Genomic DNA, 27,930 nt, shown 5'->3' on the forward strand with positions numbered 1-27,930 from the left:
AGAAATGATAAAATTATTTTTAAAAAAACACCAGGAAGAAACAAAAAGAAAGATATAACAACAGGTGGCTGAACAGTTTCAAGTTAGATTGAACATTTTAAACCACAAATTTATTTATATTCGATATACATACCATTATAATCAATTGAAATACATCTATATTGTATGGAGTATTTAATCTAATGGAATAAACGGGAAAGGTGTTTTCCGTTTATTCCATTAGATTGAATACAACTGAATACAAATAAATTTGAAAAAAAGAAGACAATTCTAGGTAAAGCTATCGAACCGGAGTATAGAAGATCACTTGTCTCAGGTACGCATATTTACAGTGCATCGCTTAAATATTACCACGCGTGTGGTGATACACATGTAAAGGAACAGGTAAGTCTCTAGATCTGTTTACTATAGGCAGCCATTATAGTTCGTATGGAAACGACACCAACCCACAGTACACAATATATAAATTGAAATTTTACGTAGGAGATATACATTATAATACCGCGCTGTCCTACACAGACTTATACCGTTCATGTATGGAGGGTTGTTCATTAGCGCACCACGTGATTAACGGTGAACCAATGAGCAGTCGCTTCAGATACCGTAGACTTCAATCGAGGTGACACAGTTTAGCCTACAGTTGTGTGAGGGATTTCTTGTTCACGAGTGGAGTGCCCTGTGCACGACAATTGTCATTGCTGTATTCGTTCACGTGTGGATTTTATGTGACAAGTTTTCAATTGAATGTTACGGGATTTACAAGAGTATTGATTTGGTGACATTTTTTGTGTGTTTCGCACGGAATGTAACTTGTTTATTGGTGTTGTAAGGCAGTGTATCTGAGCTTTAAGCTCGATAGGTCACGACGAGATCTCCAACACTATAAGCGACAACATGATTAAACTGGAGCCGGTGTGTGTTCCCGGTAATAACAACAACAATGTTATAACACAGGTAAGTTCTTTCGTCATGTAACGAATACACTTATTCCTATCATGTATCTTCATAGTGTTCGTCCTTGTGAAGAAATACAATATCGGTGACCTGATTCATATTTAACGTAATATCATGCAATATCTCAATGTTAAAACAATGTGTGAAAACGTTTGATTATCACTATATGTGAAATTGAAAGTACGTGTTTATGTTTATTGGGTCTTTTAATTATCTGTATTCCAAAAGGGGCCTGACACAGGTAGATAGGCTCATAGCCTTATGTGTTTATGCTAGCTTTGACAGGTGAGGGTCAATATCGTGCACCGGAAGTAAACGAAATGAAAGAAAACTACAAATTGCGCATGCGTGATGTGACGTCAATTTCTATTTCGCTGATTCACACACGACTTCCGCTGTTATAGGACAAAGTTTTGGAGAATTTTCTCGAATGTTTGTAAATAGAACTGGTGACATTTCATCATATATCTGGTGAGGTCTAATACGATTGTCAAACTATGCATATAACAGTATGAACTAGTCAATATAACTGGAAATGGCAATGTATCATGTCTTACCGCAGACGAACTGTCATGGCATCCAACAAGAACACAAGACAACAAACATCTCATAGCTATTCGACGCGTTATTGGATTTGACGTATTTTGGGTTGAAAGGAATATAAAAAGAACATATCTGACTCATTATTTCAACAACAGAATTGTTTAATTGTGTTTAATCCTGGTTTTGATCTGTGGTCACGATGCCGATAATTTATTGACGATTCGGGACCGAACAAAGCACATTGTTTACTTCGAGCATGGATTTATGAACCCGTTTCGGGTGCGTGGTCTATTTTTGTTATCACAAACAATTGGAAAACTGCTGGGATGAGATTCAAGGAGTATTTCACTGATGGTTTGCTGAATATAGCAATCCTCCTCAGTTTATTGAGGACAGATTTGAACAATGTTGTAGATCATAATTACAGTCATTACCCTGAAGTACAAGAGATTTTGTATGGACAGACAGCAGCATATTCTTTAACCAATTTTAATAATTATATTGATTCTCTGCATGGTCGAATCCACCCCAAGTCACTTGACAGTGATATTGATCTCATCATACAAGATTTGAGATCTTTAAGCAGGTTCGGAAACTGGCATGGGACTCCAAGAAACAATAGAGGTAGAGGTATCGCTGCTTTTCTAGCAAGTAGATCAACATTACTTCAACAGCAACAACAACCTGTTCCACTAATTAACATAAACAATCAGCATAATGATAACGAAAATGCAGATGAAGAGAACAACCAAGAGAATTTTGATGATCACTTGGCAGCTACATTACACCAGGAAGATGAAAGTGACATAATAAACAATGACTTGTCTTTGTATGAAAACAATGTGGGGGAGACTGAAGATAAAGAAGACTCATCGCCTGATCAGCAGGCACAGGAGTTAACATCTGAGGTATAAACTAGAAAATTAATCAAATTATCATAATAGGAAAATTTAGGATATATTTAAATATGATGACACCTACTATTAGCATTTGTGAGCTTAAACACTTCAATATCGATCTTTACACCATCTCTAGATGTTTTTGAATTTATCAATATACACCCAAGCCTTTGGTGATCATGTTTAATAGAGAACCAACCAAAGGGATCATGCATTTATTCCTGTGATTATCTACAGTGCCCTTAAGCTTCTATCCATATATGATTGTTTACATTACGTAATTGTTTTGTGACCGTCTTTTATATTTGTGTCTTGATAAAGGGGCAGATTTTCTAAATTTTGTTCACACTGTTGAAGTTAGTTCTTTGCCCCATATATGTCAAAAAAGATATATACCTATTATCAAAAATAAACAAGCTTACTTAACTGCTACTAGGATATTATGTTATTGTCTGTAAAGTATTCTTGTCTTTAAAAAAAGATTAATTTGCAGGTGGCCTATGATAATGTTATTTTCCAATTCTCATCCATGTTAAAACTTACACGTGACTTAAAAAATCAGACGGTTAAGCAGGGTTTCCATTTATTTAGAAAATCAAAAGAACCATCAGACCCCATGCATTTTTTTCTGAAACCCCATATTCTTACATAAGGGATTTATGGAACACCCATCCTAGTGCAAACCCTGAGTCAGTTATAGTTAGGGCTGTAACGAGTATCTGAGTACTCGGGTATTCACGAATTATTGAGAAAGATCGGATACGAGTATTCGTTACTCCTGATATTTGTGGATTGCGATCTTTCAAAAGCAAAAAATAATACCTTCTTTAATGCTGTCATAGCTCAAAAATGTGAAGGAATGTACACTAAAATCTGAATATCATCGATGTTTTCACTTTGAAGTAGACCGGAAGTACACAAGAGCTGCGTGAAGTAAAGCTAGCAACATGCTATTTTCGTATCCACGCTTCGATGCAGTGTTGTGAATTCTTCATAAAATAATAATGATAAAACATAATTATCGAATTCTAGAGATGTAAAAGATGATAATTGATTTCGTTTTCATTACGGGTCGGAAATATGTAAAAATACCAATATATTACATTAGGCTACTGAGTATGTAGATGTGAACCCCATGTCAAAAACGAAAGGTAGGCTAATTATGAGTCAAAATCATAAATCACTTGATTAAAAATAAAACTAAAGGCCTAGAACCAAATTAAATTGTAACTGCTCTTACAGATTTAAACATTTTTTTCTTAATCTCAATGTTTATTCTGTATTTGATCAAAATAAAAGTAACAGTGAAAATATTTTCATATGGTTATTTATGCCTTACCATGATGATTTCATGCCATAATTGATGTGCAGTAGTATTTTTGAGATGACGTCATTTCAAAATTCAAATAATTTGATTTTTTTATAGTTACAGTGACTGAATTCGAATCCTGCTGTACTTCACCTGTAACTCTATTGCTTAGTGATAAGGAATGCAAAATTGCTAAAAATGGTTTTATTATCAATCAAACATTTATCAATATATAAGAGCATTATTGATTTATCAATAAAAACAGTTTCGACTTCAATTGAATCTTTTGCTTATATCTAACTGGTGATTCGTGGTCCGATCTGTGAATCGTCAACCTCGAATCGTGGATCGGATCGGATCGCCACATGTTAGACAATCCACAGCCCTAGTTATAGTCTGTTTGACTTCGCTCACCTTAAATAATATATAGCACATTTTTTAATGAAAATAACAACAGACATGTGGGTATAGTTTATCCTTAAGGAATGAACTTCACTCTTGCCTAAAATTCCCCTCTATTATAATTTTTGAACCTAGTTGTTTTTTGTCAATTTTAAGACTTCAATTTATGGTAAATTTGTTCATATTTACAAGTGAAGATAATGTATCATAAACTTCAAATGTAAGTATTAATTAGCGATCATAAAATCTGTTGTCTTTTACCAAATTGCCGTAATTGTGGGGCTTATTAGGGAACCGTAGGACTGGGGAAATGTATACTCATCCGCTCACTCAAACGTGTGGATTTGGCCGTCGTACAAGTGAATGTTGATAGCACACTTGTATTGTCTGATGGACAAGTAAAAAAATTCTGATGTTGATTTAAAGATTATGATCTGGACCTTAAATTGTATTTTACAATGTTTATCTCGTTCATCGCTTAATATATAGGTGAAAATCAACTATATAAATACAGCTAAAATAATAACACATTATATATGGAGTCACATATGCTGGAAAATATTGAGGGCTTATGTAACTTATTAAAAATACAATTTATCAGTTACAACTTACAGTAGAAAGGCATTTATGCTTTCTTTCTCTTGAGACACATTTATTGCATTGTGGAATCCAGTGCCAGCACGGTATTCAGGACTCAATAACGAATCAGGTGCCAGCACTTTATCCACCTTCGCCAGAAGAAGTGATCACGAGCTCCAGGGGCACTTAAAATAGAAGGGTCAGGCAAATACAGTAGGCACTAATGTCAATTGTCATATATCCACTAATGACAGCAAAACCCAGATAGATTGATCACTGTAGATGGTGAAAGAGTCAATTTATTGTTTTTGAGAAATTTTGTTGAGAAATCTTCTTCAATAGCTATTTGGGTTAAAATAAGACCAGGCTATGATAAAAAAGACAGCAACTTTTACCTACCGGAATATGTAGAAGACTAGAAGTGATGTATTATATCTTGTACTTGATTTATAAGTTAATTGTCATAAAATGTGTGTGTGACTCAGATTGTTATTCAAAGCAAGGTAATAAATACAATCCTAAATGTAATAACTTGATTATCCTTAGCTCAATAGCTGTGAACCCTTCTTTTAAAAAAAAAAAAAAATGTCCATCAAGTAGAATTTTTAAGAGCTGTACATACATCAGATATGTGTACAGTATATCATTTACCGAAATTTACCAAAAATCAATTTTTAGGCTTATATATCGGTGTATGTTCAATACATTATGATGCATATTTATGTGCATCGTTTGTTATTGCTGTCAAGAAAGTTTAAGTTTACTTTTGGTCAATGATCTGCTCAGCTAGCTTTTCCATTTAAGAGTAAGACATGTCAGATTTTAATTTTAGATATTGAAGAAATTACCCAAAAAGCATCCCCATCCTGATCAGTGACTGACAGCTGCCAGCAGACCCTAGTTGTCAAAATCTTTTAATTAAAAATGCTCCACCACCGACAGAGCATAAATGATATTAATCATTTGAACAATAATTGGTGTTTAATCGTGTATATATATGCCTAATTAACACAAAAAATATTATAAAATAACTTATTACGCCTTTGGTGCATGCGCAATTGCAATTAATTATTTTTCATATTTTTAACTTGAAGTAAAATTAGAAGCTCAAACTTTTCAATGTTGGTAATGGTGTAAAGTAAGTAACTTTTGTAACTGAAGAAAAATACTAAATCGTCTGCTCCTGTGTTTTATAGTGAAAAAATACCATTTGTCAGCGGTGGCGCATCTTTAAAGTGTTATTTCGTTTTCAAGCTTTTGTTTGGACTGAACTCTGGAGCACCAATATTCAAGTCTCAAGATATGATATTTTTGAAAAATCTTCATTCATCACACGCTAAATTGCCTACACAAAGGTTGAGCTTTTGGTAAAATTTGACTAAAGTCAAGGTCACTTTGATTTTAAAATTTCATGAAATTCTTCTCAATATTCTTCGGGAATTGTTTTGGAGGGGAGGCTTGATTTTCCAACCAGGTCAAAAAATCTAATAATTCCTCTAGATATGTTATAAAAATATATTTATAGAACCCTTTAGAGTTGCCAAAATCTTCTATAGATTTATATCATATAACACATCTGAGAGTGAAAATTACACAAATTTAAGCCTGAAAATGTATGACATATATAGTTATCTACCCTTTGCTAAGTTACAGGTAGGTGAAACTTTTGATAATCGAATCATGCTTTTGTTTCCTAGAAAAAAGAAGGTACATGCTCACAATTAAACTATTGAAATAAACTATTGCTAATAACGTAACAGTCCACAAACCACCAAAGGACAGGTTACACTAGCTATAATAATGTAAATACAGAATTCATGCAAATGCATACACCTTTGGGGTGCTTCTGTAAATAACAGTCAATTTTTAAATATTTCTTTTTAAAGAAAGTGTACATTTTAAAATGTGATAAAGAGTAATTAAAGTATGAATATATTTTAATTCAGTGAACAATAAATTTGTCCCAATTACTATCCACCCTCCCTGTGACCCATTATATTTAAGTGATCATCAACCTTGCTCCTTCTATATTTTCTGATAACTTCCCTACAAGGTTAAGTGACTTTTGATCAATTCCTTTGATAAATATCGGCGAAATGTCCTTGATATAAAAAGTATGAATTCATGTTGTAAGTGCATGATCACAGATTACCATAGAACACTTGTCACCGGAGTGGGTCAACTGATCGGGGCGATCAGTACAAGATGTCATCTTAAATCAGACACACCAAAATCGATGACACTGCTGGTCTGACAGGTATGGGCAGAATATTCATGTCCGGACCATATATACTGCCTCTTTATTTAACTTACAAGTGCAGGCAAGGGAAATATTAATAGCTCACCTGGTTTACATAGACTTATAACAAATTAATGAACCATTACAAAATGCTTCATTAGTTGAAAGATGGTAGCTTTGCCATCAGTCATCAATTTGAAATTTCATGTCTTTATCAATAAACTTTACTAAATATAATTAATATGAAATATTTAACTTTAAAGCATTATGACAGCTAGTTGATTTTTCAAATGTCAAAAATGTAAAGACAGTATAGATCGCAAAATTGTGTACGTTTAAACTTACGCAGTAGGATGCACGCGTACACATAATTTGTTTGCAGTCTTTAACTACCCGGTATTTGCAAAAGTAACAAAAATGTATTTTGAGTTCAAGGCAGGTATGTACGGATAGTTCAAATTTAACTTGTGTTTATTTTCTGAAATGTTAATTTCAGATTTAAATTGGTCTATCAATATGAATAATTTTAATTTGTTCAAACTTACTGAATGTTTACCGTAGTATGAAACATATATTTAGCTTAATATTATACATCACATATAGAGAGAGTCTTGTTAAATGCCTTCACATAAATGTCTTCAACATTTAGCAATAATGCTTTTTTACATCTACGCATAACATTAAGCAACATTTTCTGGAGGGCATTTAACAAAATTTACATAAAAAGGGAGTATTTCCATAGAAAAAATTGTCTATGTGATCCGTCACTGAATGGAATACTTCTTTCTCGGTCTTTTTGGGCGGTGAAACAGGATACATTTGTACGTAATTAAGTTGAGTAAATAGGATCTCGTTTTACACCTTGTACATAAACTGGTTTGCCAAGGACATCTATCCAGGGTAGATTGTTCAACAGAAAGATGATAGAGATTTCATGGAGCTTTGAGGTTACGGTGGCACCACTCAAGTTTCACGTGAAATGAGGCACACCTTGATCTGAAATACATTACAGGTGAAGTTCACCTTATCGCACAGGTAAAAAGAGCCCAACCTCCTAACATAGGAGACACAGTGTTATTTTTACCTGTGATATTGATCTGGCTGTGAGTCAGAATAGGGGTAAAATACACCAAAATTCTGTCTCTAATCTCAAAAAGATCAGTTCGGGTATCATATGAAAATTTTCTTTATTGAATATAAACTTGTCCCTAGCTACTGTAAGCAATCGATAGTATAATATATACGTCTATTTATAGATATTTTTCAATATCTAAAAAAAATAGCTATAGCTAATCTATATTGCCAAATTCTTCAACATTAAAATTCTTGTGCATTCAATAAGATCTCTACACCAGTACAGTATTGACGGTTTTTATACATTGGACTAAAATTTACTTTTAAGACTTCATCAATAAAATTATTAAAGTTTGCTATGAGTGGTAGACTATTGTGAATGTAGGTTATCTATATCTTACGCAGAGTAGAATAGCTCTATATATTAGCATACATGATGTATAAACACTACATGTGATGTATTAGGACTGCACTTACTGTAATGGGGTGCCCCAGGCCATGTAGTATGTTTTATATTTATGTACATTTAAAACATTGTGACATGAAGGTAAAACATTTTTCAACATACGATTTATTTCTCTTAAAGCAGAGTGTTTGAATTTAAACTGTAGAGAATGCAGGGAGGTGTAATCATAGACTATGCATGCATCCTATGGCAGTGTGGGTCGACAGGTACATAATGTTTGTGTTTATTTTGTGTTCAAATGACTTCTTGTCATGATCACTTCCAAAGCAGTCTAGAAATGTATGGATATTAGGTCTGTTAAGCATGCAGGGGTAAAGGGCTGCAAAGTATGTTCAAATGTGTGGACTTTTAGAGGCTTGAAACGGGATCAACATGTAAAATGCTGGCCATGGGTTAACAAAGTTGTTCAAATGAAAGACCTTGACCTAATTCATTGCCATGGGTCCATAGTACAAAATCTTGAAACCACTTCATTTCAATAAATGATAGGCCCAGCACACAGGGACTTGATATTGGGTTTAGCAAGCTGGGATGAAATTTGTACGCCAAATATGGCGTTATCAGAAATTCTTTTTTGTTCCTTTAGTATACATATTGATCTCATCTGAGGTAGCTATATATATATATAGCAGGTGAGTGATTGGAGGCTATATATTGGGCCCTTGCATTGTCACTCTTAGGTTCTGATGCATGCATACATATGTAGAAGATAACATTTAAAAAATAAAAAAAAAATAAAAACATATGTTATATGCTATTTGAAACATTTATTGAATGACTCTCATTCTCGTATCCAACAGGGCTAAGGTATTTAAAGTGAAGAAAATTGACAATTTCTTAAGAAAGGTGGAAAAGCTCAAGTAAAATTCTATTGAAAATGTTGGATTTGGAATAGCCCATTATTAGGCTCTATAAGTGAAAGTATGACACTGTATCAGGTGTTTACTAGTTATATAGCATGGCCTCGGTCCCCTTAGGGCCCAAATACTTCCCATCCTTGTGTCGTCAATACACAAGAATAAAGCTATTGTATGATCAGGTAGTAGTTTGAGGTAAATTGAATCCTTATTAGAAAGCTTTTATGAACAGGGAACTGAGCACGCTTTGTAGGTTTTCAAATCTCTTGTTATTTGGAGGATCAAAATGTTTTTGATTCTGGTTTGAACGACATTGGTACGGAACAGTGGCTTTGTTGTTGGCTTAAAATCCCACACAATTACATGGGTCTGATTGCGATAATGATTCAAGAGCGGAGGATCTATAGCATTCTAGGTCAGCGGGAAGCTTATGTCGGGGTCAGTTGTTCTGATATAATGGAAAACCATAGTAGCCCATTACAGAGGAAGTTTTCTGCTTGATTGATGAAGCAGAAACCATTTATTGGTTATCGTGTGACAAACAAGGCCTGTTTTGTACCTGTTGTAATGTTAATTTCCACTAGCTGTGTCCAATTTGCTTAAAACTATTTAATCTTTAATCTAGATCGCCTGATGGCACTCATTTGGCTATGCTGATAAATATACAGGTGTCTGTTGAATTTATAGATATTGTGGATATTTGTTAATGACATGCTTTCAGAATCTACACAATTTAGATGCATTTTCCAGCTAACTAGGCTTTGGTGTACGGGCTATTACAATACACTACATATACAGGTGTATGGTAATATACACATGCTAATGGAAGTCTAGGGAAGGGCTTGTCATTTACTCTGGGAAAACCAGGCCTAGGCTTTATCAACCTTTATTATGACTTGTGAAGGCACATAGTAATGTGCAGCATAAATCAATTTGAAATGGAACATGCATCAATCACATAGCATACAATCAATGAATCATATATTTTCTTCTTTCATTTTAGATTTTTTTTTTTTTTTTTTCTTTAATTTCTTGTATACTGTTAAATTCATACAAGTTGATTGTGTAATTAGCACAAAAAATAATATATAAAAAAAATTATTTTGCTTTTGGTGCATGCGCAAGCAGTACTTCATTCCATAAAGTGCATAGTGCCACAATTTTTTTTTGGAATGCAATTGATTATTTTTAGTATTTTCATTTTTAAAGGGAAATTAGAAGCTCAAACTTTTTAATGGTGTTAATGGTGTAAAGTAAGTATAACTTCTGTAACTGAAGAAAAATACACATTTGCAAGCGGTAGAGCATCTTAAAGTTGTATGGTCTATAACTTTCGCTCTTTTTGTCATAGTGAAAACTGTTATACATATTTTTATCTGTCTGCCTGAGTTTTAAACTTTCTAATTTTACCACTTTTTATAAAGTTGCAGCACTGGAAGTATCTTTAATTATAAAAGTAAAAAATCTTTTTAACGTGTACATGTGAAAAATAGGCTCGAAAGATTCCGAATCATTCCGAACTCTTCCGAACATCGTCGCGACAATCTCGGAAGTAGAACGAGAGTTGTGAAACCAAGAGAAAACATCAACAATTTTTCATAAACAAAACATGTGGTCGACCTCATCAGACTATCTACAAAGAAAATAATGCTCACACATTACTATATTTGATACACACAATATTTTACGGTAATGTGTAAATTGGATGTTTCAAATACTCTATCTGAGGACATATACCAGCATGATTTGCTCATATAAGCCAGAAGGAAAACGTAAACAAACACATGTGCGCTTACGCTAGTTATCTGGCTCACCACGTGCAGGTCGTGTCGAATGTCAGTCATGTGATACGATTCGGAATCCGAAGTCACTGAACATGGCGGTGATTGAAGGCGCTTTATTCAAAACCAGGAATATATGGTTCCTAGATTTCGGCTCTCTTATAGGCCGACATATGCTTTTGGGGAGCTAAATCATCAAGTTACATTTCAATGTTTAAATATCAAATGTTTAAGTTACATATCATTACAGTGAAATTAGCAGCAATACAACTTTAAATGGAAATGCATTTCATGAATGTGGAAAATTCATTCATTAAATTTAAGTATTGAATGTCTTTCAGTTGGCATTTATAGCCAATATGCCAACTGGACAGAGGCAAATTCCATGAGCGTGCTTCATGTTGAATTTGCCTCCGTTCAGTTGGCATTCATATTGGCTATGAATGCCAACTGAAAGATGTTACGGTACTTGAAGTTCATAGACTATATGAAAACCAACTGTTTTTGGAAAGGTTACATAGTGAGACTGCAGTGAAAATATAAATATATATATGAAGTACTGCATGACAATTTGAATCTTGCATGCTATATGGAACAGCAATTATTTATATCTTTAGTAATTCTCACAAGTTGTACTTGCATCTCACTGATCGATGATATATGTGTGAAACTGTAATCACAAGATACCTAATGTTAGTTTTCTAGTATTACTACTAGTCATCATGTTGTGGCATTATAGATATAATTAGCATACAATAAATATTTGATTTGTAAGATCAACAAATAATGAAATGTTGTCTTTGATTGAATGTTCTGTCTTTGAATATTGCAAAGTTATCTCCCTTGGTAGTAGGTATCACATGTGACGTATAATTACTTTGTGAGCACAAGTTAGATTATTTTCTTTGAAAATATGATTTTACACTCATAAAAAACATATCGCAACAATTAGTTTATAAGTAACTAACCACAAGGTGGAATAACTCTTTAATACCGGGAAATATAGATACACGTTCATTTCTTGATGACAATATTGGTAGTCTTATTATTATTATGGTATCAAAAAAGGTTTATTGTAAAATGTCTCAAATTATATCAGAAACTAAGAGAATGTTTAAGCAGTATACTGTAGATATGAAATCTATGGATGACTATTTCAGAACAGTTTCAGGTAGCTAAATGTGAACTTTTTACCTTATAATTGTCTGATCATAAAAGTATCAAATAATTTATAGCAGAATTCTCTGTAGTCACTTCATTTAATGGATGGTAGTTAAAACTTGAGTAAACAGAGAAATAATGATTAGTGATGCTCCCCGCGGGGACAGTCATAGAGTGGTATTGAAGATCTGATGGATTGAATGTTTAAATGGGTCTACCAATGTGCTTGGGACAAGGGAGTTGATCAATCCTGACTGTTATCATTGTACTGTTATTATGTACTGACCCACGGAGATGTGAACATAGTCTGCATCATCATAGACGTTGCAATCTACATGTGTAGACTAGATCTATCATAATTCGTCAAACATAAAACATTAAAATTGAATTGAGGAACTAATTTTATATGATGTCATTTCGTACAGATATCTTTTTTCATAGATTTACTTACATGAAACAGGTATTTCACAAATTACTTGTATGTTCAATATAATGCAGTGGAATTGGTATGAAATCAGTCCATTCATGAAAGATAAAGATTCTTTGAGTGTTGAATTATTAACTCAATAAAGAGTGATAAGTAGGGCAGATTTCTCTGTTGTGGTAGTCGTTTAGTTGAAAGAAACCATTACCAATTAACCTTAATGGCTAGTCGTGAATGTTAAAATAAATCCATTCCTAGATTTTAAAACTTTCAGCAAACAGGATAACTTTCTAAAAGTGAATAAAAGCCTATTCAAACATTTCATAAATCTTGCATCCTAAATTTACAACCAGGATTTTAGTGATTGTCCACTCCTTGGTATGAATATACTTGATGAATGAGGATTTGGATTTGAGTACTTAACTGTTACCAGGACAGGTACAGGATGTGTTTATTGGAATCATGACCACCACTGATCTCAGATACATAATCAATTGTACATCCTCATGTAGAACACTTAATGGTTACTGTGGTTCTGTAACTCTGTTTTAATTCTGTGTGTGGCAGCAAGTCTAACAATGGTAACTGATCTCCTGACAAAAAGTATATACAGATACTTGGTAAGTCTAAGTTAATGTAGGAAGCCAGTCGTGTTGACTGATAGAAAATTGTGCCATCAAGTATCAACAGCTCATCAGTTATCTGTTTTGTTGGCCTTTTTTTCATTTGTACAAATAAAACTGGTTACTTTAAGTTTTAAAATAATTGATAAAACAGCAAGTTTTGAAATCAATTCTTTTGTTTTATTTACAATTGTACTTACAGTTGTGATGTATGTAAAGGGAATTTCATTTGAATATAATTTCCATGTGTGTCCCACTGATGTTCATTAGTGTAGTTGTCCAGGTAGAGGAAAGGTCAGACAAATAGACCACATAATGATTTCACCTGTCCACACCTGAGTGGGGTCTCCAAGTACATTTCCTGTACTAGATATGTTGTCATACACTCTACTAAAACAAGGATCTAGATGACTCCATTATAAATATTCTTGGAATCTATTTCTTGCTTACATCCAGGATAGATTTGTTTGCGGTGATTTGAGTATTCTTTACTATTCTATCTGGTGAGTATACAATGTTATATATAGTATACATGTACGTGCCACAAGATGTGTGCGGATTGATGGGAGATTTCATGTGGGAGTGCAGCATTTTTTTCCTGGGACTTTCTACTGAGGAAAGGTTATAAACAATGCAGTGTTTTACGTAACATGTGGTTTTCTTACAGGATCTGGACTTGATAGACGTACTATGGCGACAAGACATAGACTTGGGAGTGGGGAAGGAAGTGTTCGACATCAACCTCCGTCAGGAACTCGAACGAGAACGGGAGTTGGAACTCCAGAAAGACAGACAAAAAGTGAGCATTTACCTCGATACAGAATTTCAAATTTTAAACTCTATGTTATAATGTCTTTTTCTTGATACCTGTATCTAGCTGCTTAATGCTTTATTTGATATTGAACTTTTTATATGAAGTAGCCAAATCTCCATCAATTTATAAAACATAAACGTAAAATTGACCAGCTGGATAAGCTTTTTAAAAAATCGTATGAAAATATCTGATTTTATAACTTAGATAATGTTTGACCATACAAGATTTAAAACAAACTTCTCTATTTCAAAGCAAAAAGAAAGAGAACTTCTGCAGTGTAAACAGGAAGAACAGAGGTTACAGCAACATCGGAGATGGCTCACCGAAAATTTTATGCAAGATACAGAAACAGGTATGGTTGAAATGATCAGTTACATGTAATCTAAATACCATCACTGCAGTAAGCCCTCTCCCATTCTTATGAAGTTTTTAAGCCTCTTCCTATTTTCGTATGTTTGCTTGTAACTTTGTTCAGAAAAACATTGATGTAGATGAAAGTTGATGGAGATCAATTATACTTTGGGTAAAACAACTTATCACAGATTTTGCTCTTTCTTATTAATAAGGGCCACTTTATAATGACCCTATCTTATTGGTGTCTTACATAAACAAATGAACAAATAGTTGTATCTCATTGTTTCCTTCATTAAGGTGAATGGGTGCCTCTGCGAGGAAGACCAGCCAGTGGCCAGCCTCCCGTTCCAAATACACAGCTTCAGGTAAATAACCCTACTTGTACTAATTTAGCCTCAAGTTAGGGAATTGGCTTGTTATTTTACAGAGAGACAAGAGAATGCTTGAAACATAAAAGACTAACACGTATACCTACAATAGAAGAAAAAAACCATGATCCATTTGCTATTTTGAGTAAGATAAAAAAAATTGCTGGAGAGTGACTTATGCTGATACAATGAAAACATGAAGCACAAAAAATCTCAAGTTATGTGGTGTGATATAAGTTCGATGAAAATAAGTTAATGAAATAAAACCTATGTGTTACAGAACTTTATGCCATACGATAACAACAAATGACAGTGAGGAGTGAGCCCCCGCCATTGGAGGGGGATTACCGTATGCCTGAACAACCATATCAGCACACGTCCCAGATGATGGTTCCACCCCAGGCCCCACCCTCTCAGATGATGCCAGGCTATGGGCCTGACATGGTCAACTACACGGCAGCACAGATAATTTCCATGTGTGTCCCACTGATGTTCATTAGTGTAGTTGTCCAGGTAGAGGAAAGGTCAGACAAATAGACCACATAATGATTTCACCTGTCCACACCTGAGTGGGGTCTCCAAGTACATTTCCTGTACTAGATATGTTGTCATACACTCTACTAAAACAAGGATCTAGATGACTCCATTATAAATATTCTTGGAATCTATTTCTTGCTTACATCCAGGATAGATTTGTTTGCGGTGATTTGAGTATTCTTTACTATTCTATCTGGTGAGTATACAATGTTATATATAGTATACATGTACGTGCCACAAGATGTGTGCGGATTGATGGGAGATTTCATGTGGGAGTGCAGCATTTTTTTCCTGGGACTTTCTACTGAGGAAAGGTTATAAACAATGCAGTGTTTTACATAACATGTGGTTTTCTTACAGGATCTGGACTTGATAGACGTACTATGGCGACAAGACATAGACTTGGGAGTGGGGAAGGAAGTGTTCGACATCAACCTCCGTCAGGAACTCGAACGAGAACGGGAGTTGGAACTCCAGAAAGACAGACAAAAAGTGAGCATTTACCTCGATACAGAATTTCAAATTTTAACTCTATGTTATAATGTCTTTTTCTTGATACCTGTATCTAGCTGCTTAATGCTTTATTTGATATTGAACTTTTTATATGAAGTAGCCAAATCTCCATCAATTTATAAAACATAAACGTAAAATTGACCAGCTGGATAAGCTTTTTAAAAAATCGTATGAAAATATCTGATTTTATAACTTAGATAATGTTTGACCATACAAGATTTAAAACAAACTTCTCTATTTCAAAGCAAAAAGAAAGAGAACTTCTGCAGTGTAAACAGGAAGAACAGAGGTTACAGCAACATCGGAGATGGCTCACCGAAAATTTTATGCAAGATACAGAAACAGGTATGGTTGAAATGATCAGTTACATGTAATCTAAATACCATCACTGCAGTAAGCCCTCTCCCATTCTTATGAAGTTTTTAAGCCTCTTCCTATTTTCGTATGTTTGCTTGTAACTTTGTTCAGAAAAACATTGATGTAGATGAAAGTTGATGGAGATCAATTATACTTTGGGTAAAACAACTTATCACAGATTTTGCTCTTTCTTATTAATAAGGGCCACTTTATAATGACCCTATCTTATTGGTGTCTTACATAAACAAATGAACAAATAGTTGTATCTCATTGTTTCCTTCATTAAGGTGAATGGGTGCCTCTGCGAGGAAGACCAGCCAGTGGCCAGCCTCCCGTTCCAAATACACAGCTTCAGGTAAATAACCCTACTTGTACTAATTTAGCCTCAAGTTAGGGAATTGGCTTGTTATTTTACAGAGAGACAAGAGAATGCTTGAAACATAAAAGACTAACACGTATACCTACAATAGAAGAAAAAAACCATGATCCATTTGCTATTTTGAGTAAGATAAAAAAAATTGCTGGAGAGTGACTTATGCTGATACAATGAAAACATGAAGCACAAAAAATCTCAAGTTATGTGGTGTGATATAAGTTCGATGAAAATAAGTTAATGAAATAAAACCTATGTGTTACAGAACTTTATGCCATACGATAACAACATGACAGTGAGGAGTGAGCCCCCGCCATTGGAGGGGGATTACCGTATGCCTGAACAACCATATCAGCACACGTCCCAGATGATGGTTCCACCCCAGGCCCCACCCTCTCAGATGATGCCAGGCTATGGGCCTGACATGGTCAACTACACGGCAGCACAACAGGTAGGTTAGCCTATAATCAAAATTGGGTACATGTGTAATAAGGTGGATCAGCATCCGTTTCATAACATTTATTAGGGTTTGTTTCTTTTTTATTTCGGATTGTTGGACATCCAATCAAAGCTATAGGATTGACTCAATTTGAGGACAGCTAGATTACTTTATTGTTGCAATCCAGAGGTGGATAGCTAGTGTTATTATTTCCAAAAACCTAAACCATGTACCATATTCATTGTAATTGGAGAAATATTGGTTTACTGTATCACAATCATCTATATTTTTAATCTGGAAGCTGGAGCAACAAACTGTTTAGAAATGTTTCATGAGCATTAACGCTCTCTTTTCATTTAATTATAAAGTAAGTAAATGAATTCACTAATATTTTATTGATATATTTTATTCAGAATCAAGAGCAATATACTCCTATGGAAAGTCTCGAGGAGAGATGGCAGGATCTTGTGAATCTGCTGGAACTACCAGAAAATGATACCAGTGGGAGGCCATCAATGGGGATGGCTCCAGTGAACCAGAGTGTTGTGTCCCCCACTGATAACAGTTCGGTGCTAATTCAGAATGCTACCCTGCCTGTGGCCCCTCAGCTCAACAATTCACTGCCTACACCATACTCTAACACCTGTAAGTTCTATTTCTTAGAATAACTTGTTTAAAATGCCACTGCCATGAGATACTGGGACATATAGTTATCTTTCAGTCCATCAGTGCCTATTCATGCAGACAGGACAATATATGTCTTATAGACATTTTTTAATTGTTCAAAATTATTTGATCAGATCCATAATGTTTAAATTTATTATGAAAGCAAAACATATTAAGAATGACTTAATAAACATGAAGTTAAGCTTGTTGGTTATTTTTGACCTAATATGTTTTCCACAGCTATCCCACAGCAACCTATGAACAACTTCACCTCAACCTCTTCCAGTGAGGGTTGCCCGACCCCTCTGGACTGGGAGAGGAATGAACTGTTCTATAATAACAATGGGAGCAGCAGTGAGAACCAGACAGATCCTATCGTGGAGATGGAGAGCATTCTCCCCGACATTATCCCCGAGGATGGGCTGGAGGACTACAACCTCACAGAGATGGCTCTTAATGACGGTAAGATGTCACTCCTCCTGTTTCTATAGTAAACATCTGATCAAAAAGGGATGAGACAATATGTTTGTAAACCGTTACTGAGTGTGGCATCAAATAATGTTTTAAAACATTTTGATACAGATCATCTTCATGAGACCTGCAATGGATTACCATCAAATAAGTCTAATTTAAGGAATAAAAAGGTTGGGGTATGGGGGGGGCATGCTAACCACCCATCTTGCACACACAGTTATGTTTTGGTAAATTTGTGATAAGGTGAAGGATTTTAATAGATTCTTACAGGATTAAACATGATTTGATTTGATTATATTCTGCAGGTTTACAGTCATTGAGAATGCTGGATGACAACAGCAGTGAATCTGGGGGCTCACAGCTCAGCTCTGATCAGGTAACTTATCTAGCTTTAGATAAAGAAAATTAAGACAAAAGATTATATTCATCGGAAAAAAAATTGCTTTCTGTAAACTTTTGTCAAACAAACTTTTTGGAATACACATAAAGGAGTGTCTTGCAAAGAATCTAACATCATGTACCTAAATTTAAGCTTTATATGTAGATATATGTAGATCATTGGCTTTAGTCATAGATTTTAGTTATAACTGATACCTCCCTTCATGATAACACAGAATCATTTAGCTAAAGTTTTGACTATACTACACTGTAGATTTTTTATGTTTGTTGGTCATTTTTCCAGATACGGGTAGGTTAGTGGTATTTACTGTTCATGATATCAGATTGTTGTTATTTGTTGATTACAGGATCAGTTCAGTGAAGCAGCCTTGTCACCGTTCGATGGTCTAGAGGGTGCTACTGGTGGCCATGACTACAGTGGAGGATCACCAGGCTTCAACAAAGCTAGCAGCTTCGAGAGTAACAATTACAGCAAGTTCAACGGTGGAAACGGCTATAATAATGATGGTGACAACTACAACAGTGGAGGCGACAGTTACAACACTGGGGGCGACAATTACAACAGCGGGGGCGACAGTTACAGCTCTGGCAGTAGTTCTAATGGTGATAGTGCTCACAGCTCATCTAATGATACAGACTTCAATTTCGCACCAACAAAAACAAATCACATAGGTCACAATCACTCCTATCCCCTACAGCCTGGTCAGGCACCCCGAGAGTACAAGAAGTACTGCACCTCAGCAAAGAAAGAGCCTCGCCACAAAGGCCCGCAATGTAAGGATGCCAAACGGATACAAGAACTACAAGTGCCGTTGACTGTTGACGAAATTGTCGACGTTCCAGTGGAGGAGTTCAATGAGCTCCTCACACAATACAAACTAACAGAACCGCAATTACAGCTAATCAGAGACATTCGGAGAAGAGGTAAAAACAAGGTAGCAGCTCAGAATTGTCGGAAACGGAAGTTGGATGTTATTATAAACCTTGAGGATGACATGACATCCCTCAAGGTAACACGAGACCGTCTGCTGCAGGAGCGGCATGCTATTGACAAACAGACCCGTGAAATGAAAGACAAGTTCAGTTCCCTATATAGGGAGATTTTTCAGTCTCTACGCGATGAACATGGTCGCCCATATGATCCTCATTTGTTTTCTCTACAGCAATCAAGCGACGGAAATGTGTTCCTCGTACCGAGAAACGTTACAGCAGACGAACAGCAGGCTAAGAACAAAAAGAAGAAAAGTGAGAAAAAGTGAATGTTTTATCAAAGCCCCATCAGGGTCACAATGAGTTTAGTGCTAAAACCTACACTGATAACTTTTGGTCCCGTTACATAATCCTTTCATCTAATCTCATGAATCAGCATTTAAAGAGAATCGAGATAAAATGTGGGGTGTACATGTATACACTTAATGCATACCCCTAATGTGTAGGACAAGATCATGAATATTTAGATCATAATGGTAGAAATCATCTGTCCTATAACAGGGGATACTCCATTCAACTATATGAACACTTACAGGGTATACTAATTCATTCCCTCTCCTGTATCTATATAGACTGATATAGAATCATCAAAGAAAGTACCTCAAGAACTTTACAGGGATTGTGGACTTTAGAAGGAGTCATTTTAGACCAAAAATTCTCAAGAACTTTACAGCAATTGTGGATTTTAGAATGAGTCATTTTAGACTAAAAATTCAGAGGTGCTTTATTTCAATGGAATTAATCCAGAAATATTATCAAGATGTAATTTTCAAATACACACTTAATTTATGAAATATCTATTTAAAAGACTATAAAAGTGCTTATTCAGGTATTTATGTTCAAGAAGGAAAACTGAAATGATTTTGAAAAGGAATATTAATGAAATTCTATTTGTGTATTTTTCATGCACAGCTCCATTATGAATGTTTATTATTTTGCAGATATATTGATGAATTTTTCAACAGTATATAGTGAAGTCTAATTACTGAGACATCTGACAATTGTTTACTTTGAGACAGATGTGTCTTGTACATTATAAGGGGACACCAATTTAGGTTGACATCATTCCATATCATTGTCTTTCATTGGTTAACACATATTATAGTTACAACTCGTTCATGTTTGGTAGATATCATTATTAGTTCTGTAGCTCTTTTGTATTCTTTTGTGTGTTTGTGAGTGATTTCTATTGTTTTGAATGTCCTGTTAATTGTGTGGATTAAAATCAGTATAACTTTGAATTTGAGATGAATGCAGTTGTTGAAGCATGTACAGAGTGAGAGATAGAGAGAGAGCTGTTTGAGAAGGTAAGCTCCATTTAATACAGATTCATATTTTTGTGAATTGGTATACCATCAAAATGAAAAACAAAAGAAAATATCCTATCATAATAAAATACAAAAATATTTATGTAAAATAAAATGATTTTAGGCTTAAATCATATATATATATATATTTAAATCGTATATATAGATAAAAAGACGTAAATATAATTATTTTAGGCTTTACACCATGAAAAAATACTAATAATTGAAGTTAGTTGATCACACTATCGATTAGCAAAATGTGTCAATTAAGTTTACACATTGCTGCTGTTTTTCACATTATTAAATCTATGACTGGTGACAGTTTTCCATAGCCGAAGTGTTAATTTCTCATTCCATATGCCAATTCTTCATTGTGTAAGCTAATTTCATCAAAATTTTATCAGCCTACATTATCTAGAGACTGTACAGCCGTCGATCATATCCAGTAACCATGTAGCTAATATAGTAGATCATAGTCACTCCATTTATCAATAGTGTGCATATTATATGGTTTTATACGATGACTAGTACACACTCATTCAATCAGCTTTGTCATAATAACAAAATCATTGATAGCAAACACAGCTGATATCTTATTTGGGAAAATGTTGAACAATTTGTTAAAGGATTTTGTTATTAATTTTGTTGAGTTATATTTAAAATCTGTTGATTATATATAAGCGTTTGGAGTCCTTTGCTAATTAATTCACCTATGTGCCTGTTACAGCTCCCAAACCATCATAAGTATGACTAAATCATCAAACACTACAAAATATTTCTTACCACCAATGCCGCCCAGACAAAAGAAGACTTTATCATCAAGATAGCATTCTGATAACTCTGACCTGGAGAATTATCAAGATAAATTAGTTAATAAGTCAATATCATGGCACTAGAGGATATTGTCTCGGATGATATTAAAACAATTGGCGATAAACGTACGAAAATCTTAGAAATCCGTAAAATAAAAATAAAAAAAACCATGCTAACATATTGATTGTCTTTATACAAAATACGAGATCGAGTAATGCTCAGAATCTTGTTACAAAACTACAGTGGATATCAAAAGCGTTGTTGTGATTTGACAATAATCTAATGGCGTCGTGCATAATGACAATGTCAACCGTCGTAAATTGATAATTCTGTTACGTCGGGTATAGTAATTATAAGACGCTATTGTTTGTCATTTAGACGAAGTACAATAGCTAAGTCGGTCAAGACAAGGGAGCACAATACCTGATATTGAATATTACTGTTGGCCTCGTGTCCATTGTCTTTCACACAAACATATGTGTGTGCAGACAGGCAGATAAAGTGTATATGCCTTCTAAAGTGTGCTGGAACAGTGACTGGGCTGATCTTGTCCCGATAACGAATTGTACATTCAATGTGAAGAACCTATAGTGTTATGCGTGTGAATTATATAAACCTGGCAAACAGACTTCTATTGGAGAGATAATCTTAATAATAAACAGAAGTCGTCTACATAGACACACTAACTTCTAGTTATTCATGATTTAAAATCTAACTTTTTCGTCATCAAAATAATGATTTAACAAAAACAAAAAGCATGAAAACCATATGCGCATGCACAGTTAAAGATTTGGGGTGTTTGAGAAGTTGTCAGATTGTGGATAATGTAAATTCTGTAAAACTAGCGGTGTCTGTCATACTGGGTAAAATGTAGCAAAGGAGGACTCGATTTGTACCATATTTTGTGATATGTACGATATAAGTGCTATTTTTCCACTAAATATGGTGTTGCATGAAGTATGATGTACAGTAACAATGTTCCATTTCATTGCCTGATGAATTTATTGTATATCAAAATTTGTGAAGAATATGTTTGAAAAAATAGAAATACACAGGTTTATATAAAACCATTGAAGTTTTGTTGTTTTTAAGACATTTCCTGTATGCCTGGTAAATACCTTTAATGTAAAAGGAAACTTTGTTTGTTAATGCGAAAACGAAAATAAATTTCGTAAATTAAAACGAGAACCCATCCCCCAGCCCCCTTGCTTATAAACAAAAATCAATGCTTTTCTTGCACTTAACTTAAAGATAGCGTTTATTGTTATATTAATATAAATTAGTAAATCATTGACTTTGGAAATGAAAGTAGCAATCATAAAAATAACCGATCCCTGGAACATAACAGAAATTGAGAACACACTAGTGATACTGTAAAATCAACTCGCGGTGACTTAATTTCGCTTATCATGCGTTGTCATAGTTTAAGTTCTAATATGCCTATAGTTTTCTAGAGTTTTAATATGCTAAAATTTTACAGTTTTAATGTGCTCATAGTTTAAAGTTTTAATGTGCTCATAGTTTAAAATTATCATGTGCTCATAGTTTAAAATTCTAATGTGCACATAGTTAAAAATTCTAATGTGCTCATAGTTTAAAATTATCATGTGCTCATAGTTTAAAATTCTAATGTGCTCATAGTTTAAAATTCTAATGTGCACATAGTTAAAAATTCTAATGTGCTCATAGTTTAAAATTATCATGTGCTCATAGTTTAAAATTCTAATGTGCACATAGTTAAAAATTCTAATGTGCTCATAGTTTAAAATTCTAATGTGCTCATAGTTTAAAATTCTAATGTACTCATAGTTTAAAGTTCTAATGTTTTCGTTTTCGCGAATTGTAATCAAACTTGTAGATACGTTGGTTTACAGTACATGTAACTGGGTTTCCTAATTGTAATGGATCTTTTAATTGATATAACAGAAAAGTATTTATCTATTCGTAGTGCTCGGCACAACTACACACTCGTTCATCTATTTCTGACATTTGAAAAGATTTTTAGCTGATGCTGCATGAACTTCATAGCGGTTATGAGGTTATCATTTTCTACCAGGTACAAGTATTTGACATTAAACCCATCATTATTGCGAGCACAACAAAGAGTTTATCTCTTTTCAACGTATGCTATAACTACAGAGTGGTTTTCTATTTCTGGTATATATGCAAATAGCAAAACTTCACTGAAGTTACAACTTTTCCATATGGACAGTTATATGTATATTGACTCGCATTCGATTTGCCAAGATTTACTGTTGCTAATGTTAGAGATTAAAAAACTATCGGTGCGTCATTTTCTTAATGTTTGCAAAACGTCACGGATAGGCTTGTAATCATTTGGGAACTGTTTCGTGTTAACGAATTTATCAAGCTAAACAAAATAAAATTAAAAAAATTAATGTTTTCATCAAAACGTCTAATTTTTCTTTTGTGGAGGATTTTATAAGTGAAAACACGATGTCAAAAAGTGCTCTCCTTTTGTCTTTTTTTGGAAACCAGTTACTTCATTCACATGATGCCAATTTAGTTAATAATACATGCATAACCTGGCGACAGTATCAATTTCTCATGTTGGCCCATAACTTTATTAAAACAATTTGTTACAGATAACAACATCCCCACAGATACCCACAAGGTCAATACTATCTGGGTGTAAGTATCCCCTGAACGTTGGTCTACATATCGACGGGCTGTCGGTCTGATTATAATCGGTAAAACAATGGTGACTTGGTCCTGGTCACGTGCCTCTATCCTAGCCGATAATAGTAAGCCCCAAGGTAGGTAATATGAGAGTCCATAGAAGAGATTTTAATCCAATTTACTACGTAATCTAAATGACTAAGGATTTTTTTTATCCGAAATTGAAACAATATTTAACCGATATCTTGTCTAAATGTGGTGGGATAAGTTAGATAAACTAATACTGTAAATGTGCATATTTTAGCGGTAATTATTATTATCTAAACGATCTTCATGACAGAAATACTTTGCTAAAATATGCTCCGCGAAATGTATTTTCTTATATCATTAATATGGTGATTGGTGCTAAAATCTATAGGTTTAAAGTAACCTATTACATCAATTACATTAGCTTTTACAATCATAAAGGTCATAAAAAAAACAAATAATCAAAGTTGAAAGAAAAATGTCTGCTGTTGAATAAAATAAATCCTTTGGTAGAATAAAAGCAAGAATACATTTCTTGAGTGAAACCGAGATTTGTTGTAGCACACTTTTTTCTATACCAATGATCGTATTATAGAATAGAAACAAGATTAGTTATCAAACTCACTTGATGTTTTTTTTCAAATCCTGTTGATGTCCTTTCTTTTATTTAAGGTCTTCCCGTTACCCCATTTGCTTTTTTAGCGGACGCCTACTTCTTTGGAACACTTCATCATCGATTCTTGTCTCTAAGTCATTTTTTATGTGTAAAGCCATCATTGTTTGCATCGTTGCGTTTGCATTTTCAGCACCATTTCTAGACTTCTCTTTTTTAATTTCTTGATGCTGGGTCGTCTTTTACATATTTGATCCTGTCGGTTGAATATGTTCTTCTCATTAGAAATTCGTGGGGTGAATCCTGATTGAGCCTCGGGAGTAGGGAACGAAATAGACGTGTCTATATTTATGAATATTTTTTTCATATGTAACACTCATTTCTATTTGTTAGATCTTTGAAGTTATTTTTCATGGATTGTGTGGCGAGTATATATTATGATGTCATCTTCACGGGGAATTTCAAAAGCGGCACAGTCATTAGCCAAGTTGAAGAATTGGATAAGATATCAATGCGCCGCACCTGGTTTTGTTTTAATGCAAAAGTAAGTAAAAGCACAGAAATGAATGCCTAATTACTAGTTTATCACTGAGTTATTCAAATTAAATCAAAAGTATAATTCTCAAAAAATTTGGATTTAAGAAGTCATAGACAAAAAAAACGAAAGGGCATTTTGAAAAAGAATGTCCGTCCGTTTGTATTTCGCTACAATTTTGATAGCCAAAAAATCAAGATCGTTTTAAGCTTCCTTTATTTTGATGACATGCAGTTTTGAAAATACAAATATACTTCATGACTATTTAGAAGGGGAGGAATGCTTTTTAAATGTTTGATATAAGTGCCCTCTAGATAGGGCGTTTCTGATAAAGAACGTTTGTGCGAAGCTTTTGTTTCTATTGGTGATGGAATGACGTCAATTTTTCTGCTTCTACTCAACCTTCCGTAAAAAAGGAGTGGGACGACTGGTTTGCATGTTGTCCTTATCAAATTCTGAGTTCCACTATTATATTGCGAAATCAAACAAATAAGCCTATGAGCCTAAACTACATATAACTACGTGTATATAAATGTAGGCCATTAGGACCTTTTGCTATTCATCCAAATTTCAAAATCACTTAGTGCTTCGCCCACCCACATGGTACAACCTAGAGCATATACAACACGCTTCATTTAATAGATTGTATCTATATAGAGTCTACCACTCTAAATAAGTTGCACGTCTAATTAAATATTATACTTTCCTATCATTGCAAACCATATAGGTACTGTTACCTATTATCGTATGTATTTCTGTCTTACGTTAGATGGGAATCTTTAAATGATAAAAATGATCATATTGTAAGTCTTAACATAAAATGACTGTAAACCGAGTTACCCATAGGGGTAAGACTTAACTGAACCGAATCTGACACTTGTCATCAAACTGTCACATAAAAAGCGTTAATACATTTCTAGAGTAACCGCACCCGTTGTCCTCACATCTTGAACAAAGAGAGACCGAATCTTTCATACAGAATTTCCTTCAGTTTCGACTGACATGTTAGTGATTTCATCGCGTCCGTTTGACGCCATACTGGTATTTAATTATCTCCTGTTACCACTGTCCTTCCTGTCATCTATTTAGATAGATACTCCGCTTAAATCACTGATCTGTTGTCGGCGATATTGGCAGCTGAATAACCAAACGAACATTCGGAAATTTACAATAACATATACGACAAAGTTCTTGTGTAGTTTTAATTGAAATGATGGGATTTTGTATTCTTCACAGAGTTATATTCAAGAATGAGTTTATTAACTTAAATATTTGTTCTAAGAGAGAACTTTGCATATAAAATCTATCTAACTCATAAACATAAAACTGTGCACTATTTTCGCTAAGGTTCAGTCGTCGCTACTTTTTAGTTTCATTCCTGTGTATCCCCGCTTTGCCGCGTAAGAGTGAGTAAGTCAGCTGATGTAACTTAACACTCCCCACCATATCGTCATTACATACCTAACTTCCGTGTCTATTGCACACCTGGTGGTCGTCTGGGCCAAAACAATGGACTAGTGTTGCACGAATACTGCCATTAATGTAGGCAATGGATATGCTACATCTCCCTTACCTCAGCGTGAAGGGGATGCAAATATGGATCTTATGTGATGAAGAGTTGTCAGCCGTATCGTCTATCAACTACGTGACTGTATTACACAATTTCTATACACCGGGTACTATTGCTCAATCGCAGTTGTTTAAGGCGTGGTAGCAAAATGTCGAAGCTTCTCCATGTCGTTTAAGAGGAAAATGTACAATTACTTTTTTTGCTTTGTCGAACAAGGATGTGTTTTCATATTTTACCTAATGACCGACCCCAGTTCATTACCTTTAGAATCGATAGGGTTAAACGAACGTTAGATTAAAGTCGTATATCTAACACAAACTAAAAAAAAAAACAGAAAATTATCGTCGTACTCTTTCGATTATTTATAATTAATCCTTGCTCTAAACGTTTATCATTTTCAGGACATCATCCCAGATTACGATATTCCATTGAAACATAACATGCACTAATGTACCAATGAAATTTCATAAAAAGCTTAAAGCTAGGATTAAACGACGACAAAGCATTAGTAACGAATACCAGCGTTTTGTGGGTAAAAAATACCAAAGGATATATTTGTGAGGAAACTCATTCGAATGTAAAAGAACCTGTTCTATCTCTGTCCTGCATTCCCGGTGGCCAAGTGGTTAAGATGTACCGACATATTAACACATGCCCTCCACCTCTGGGTCGCGAGTTCGAATCCCATGTGGGGCAGTTGCCAGGTACTGACCGCTGGTCGGTGGTTTTTATCCGGGTACTCCGGCTTTCCTCCACCAACAATCCTGGCACGTCCTTAAATGACACTGGCTGTTAATAGGACGTTAAACTAATTAAACAAAAAACATTAA

At 34.4% G+C, this 27,930-nt stretch overlaps 1 protein-coding gene across 1 annotated transcript; it reads left to right on the forward strand.

Annotated features, from left to right (window-relative positions):
- The first annotated feature begins 1,312 nt into the window (after positions 1-1,312).
- Positions 1,313-22,782, forward strand: LOC138320577 (endoplasmic reticulum membrane sensor NFE2L1-like). Its single transcript, XM_069263640.1, has 9 exons — positions 1,313-2,405; positions 13,979-14,110; positions 14,378-14,477; positions 14,777-14,844; positions 16,893-17,078; positions 17,480-17,711; positions 17,973-18,194; positions 18,512-18,582; positions 18,953-22,782. Exons 1-9 carry the CDS (start codon positions 1,824-1,826, stop codon positions 19,862-19,864), a joined length of 2,505 nt encoding a protein of 834 aa, XP_069119741.1. The 5' UTR covers positions 1,313-1,823; the 3' UTR covers positions 19,865-22,782.
- The last annotated feature ends 5,148 nt before the right edge of the window (positions 22,783-27,930 follow it).

Source organism: Argopecten irradians, chromosome 4 (assembly GCF_041381155.1).
Source record: "Argopecten irradians isolate NY chromosome 4, Ai_NY, whole genome shotgun sequence".
Taxonomy (NCBI): Eukaryota; Metazoa; Mollusca; class Bivalvia; order Pectinida; family Pectinidae; genus Argopecten; species Argopecten irradians.

Coding starts and splice junctions, on each gene's coding strand:
- LOC138320577 (XM_069263640.1), top strand. CDS start 1,824: ATGAGATTCAAGGAGTATTTCACTGATGGTTTGCTGAATATAGCAATC. Junction 14,111..14,377: donor TCCAGAAAGACAGACAAAAA/GTGAGCATTTAC, acceptor TCTATTTCAAAG/CAAAAAGAAAGAGAACTTCT. Junction 14,845..16,892: donor TTCCAAATACACAGCTTCAG/GTAAATAACCCT, acceptor TATGTGTTACAG/AACTTTATGCCATACGATAA.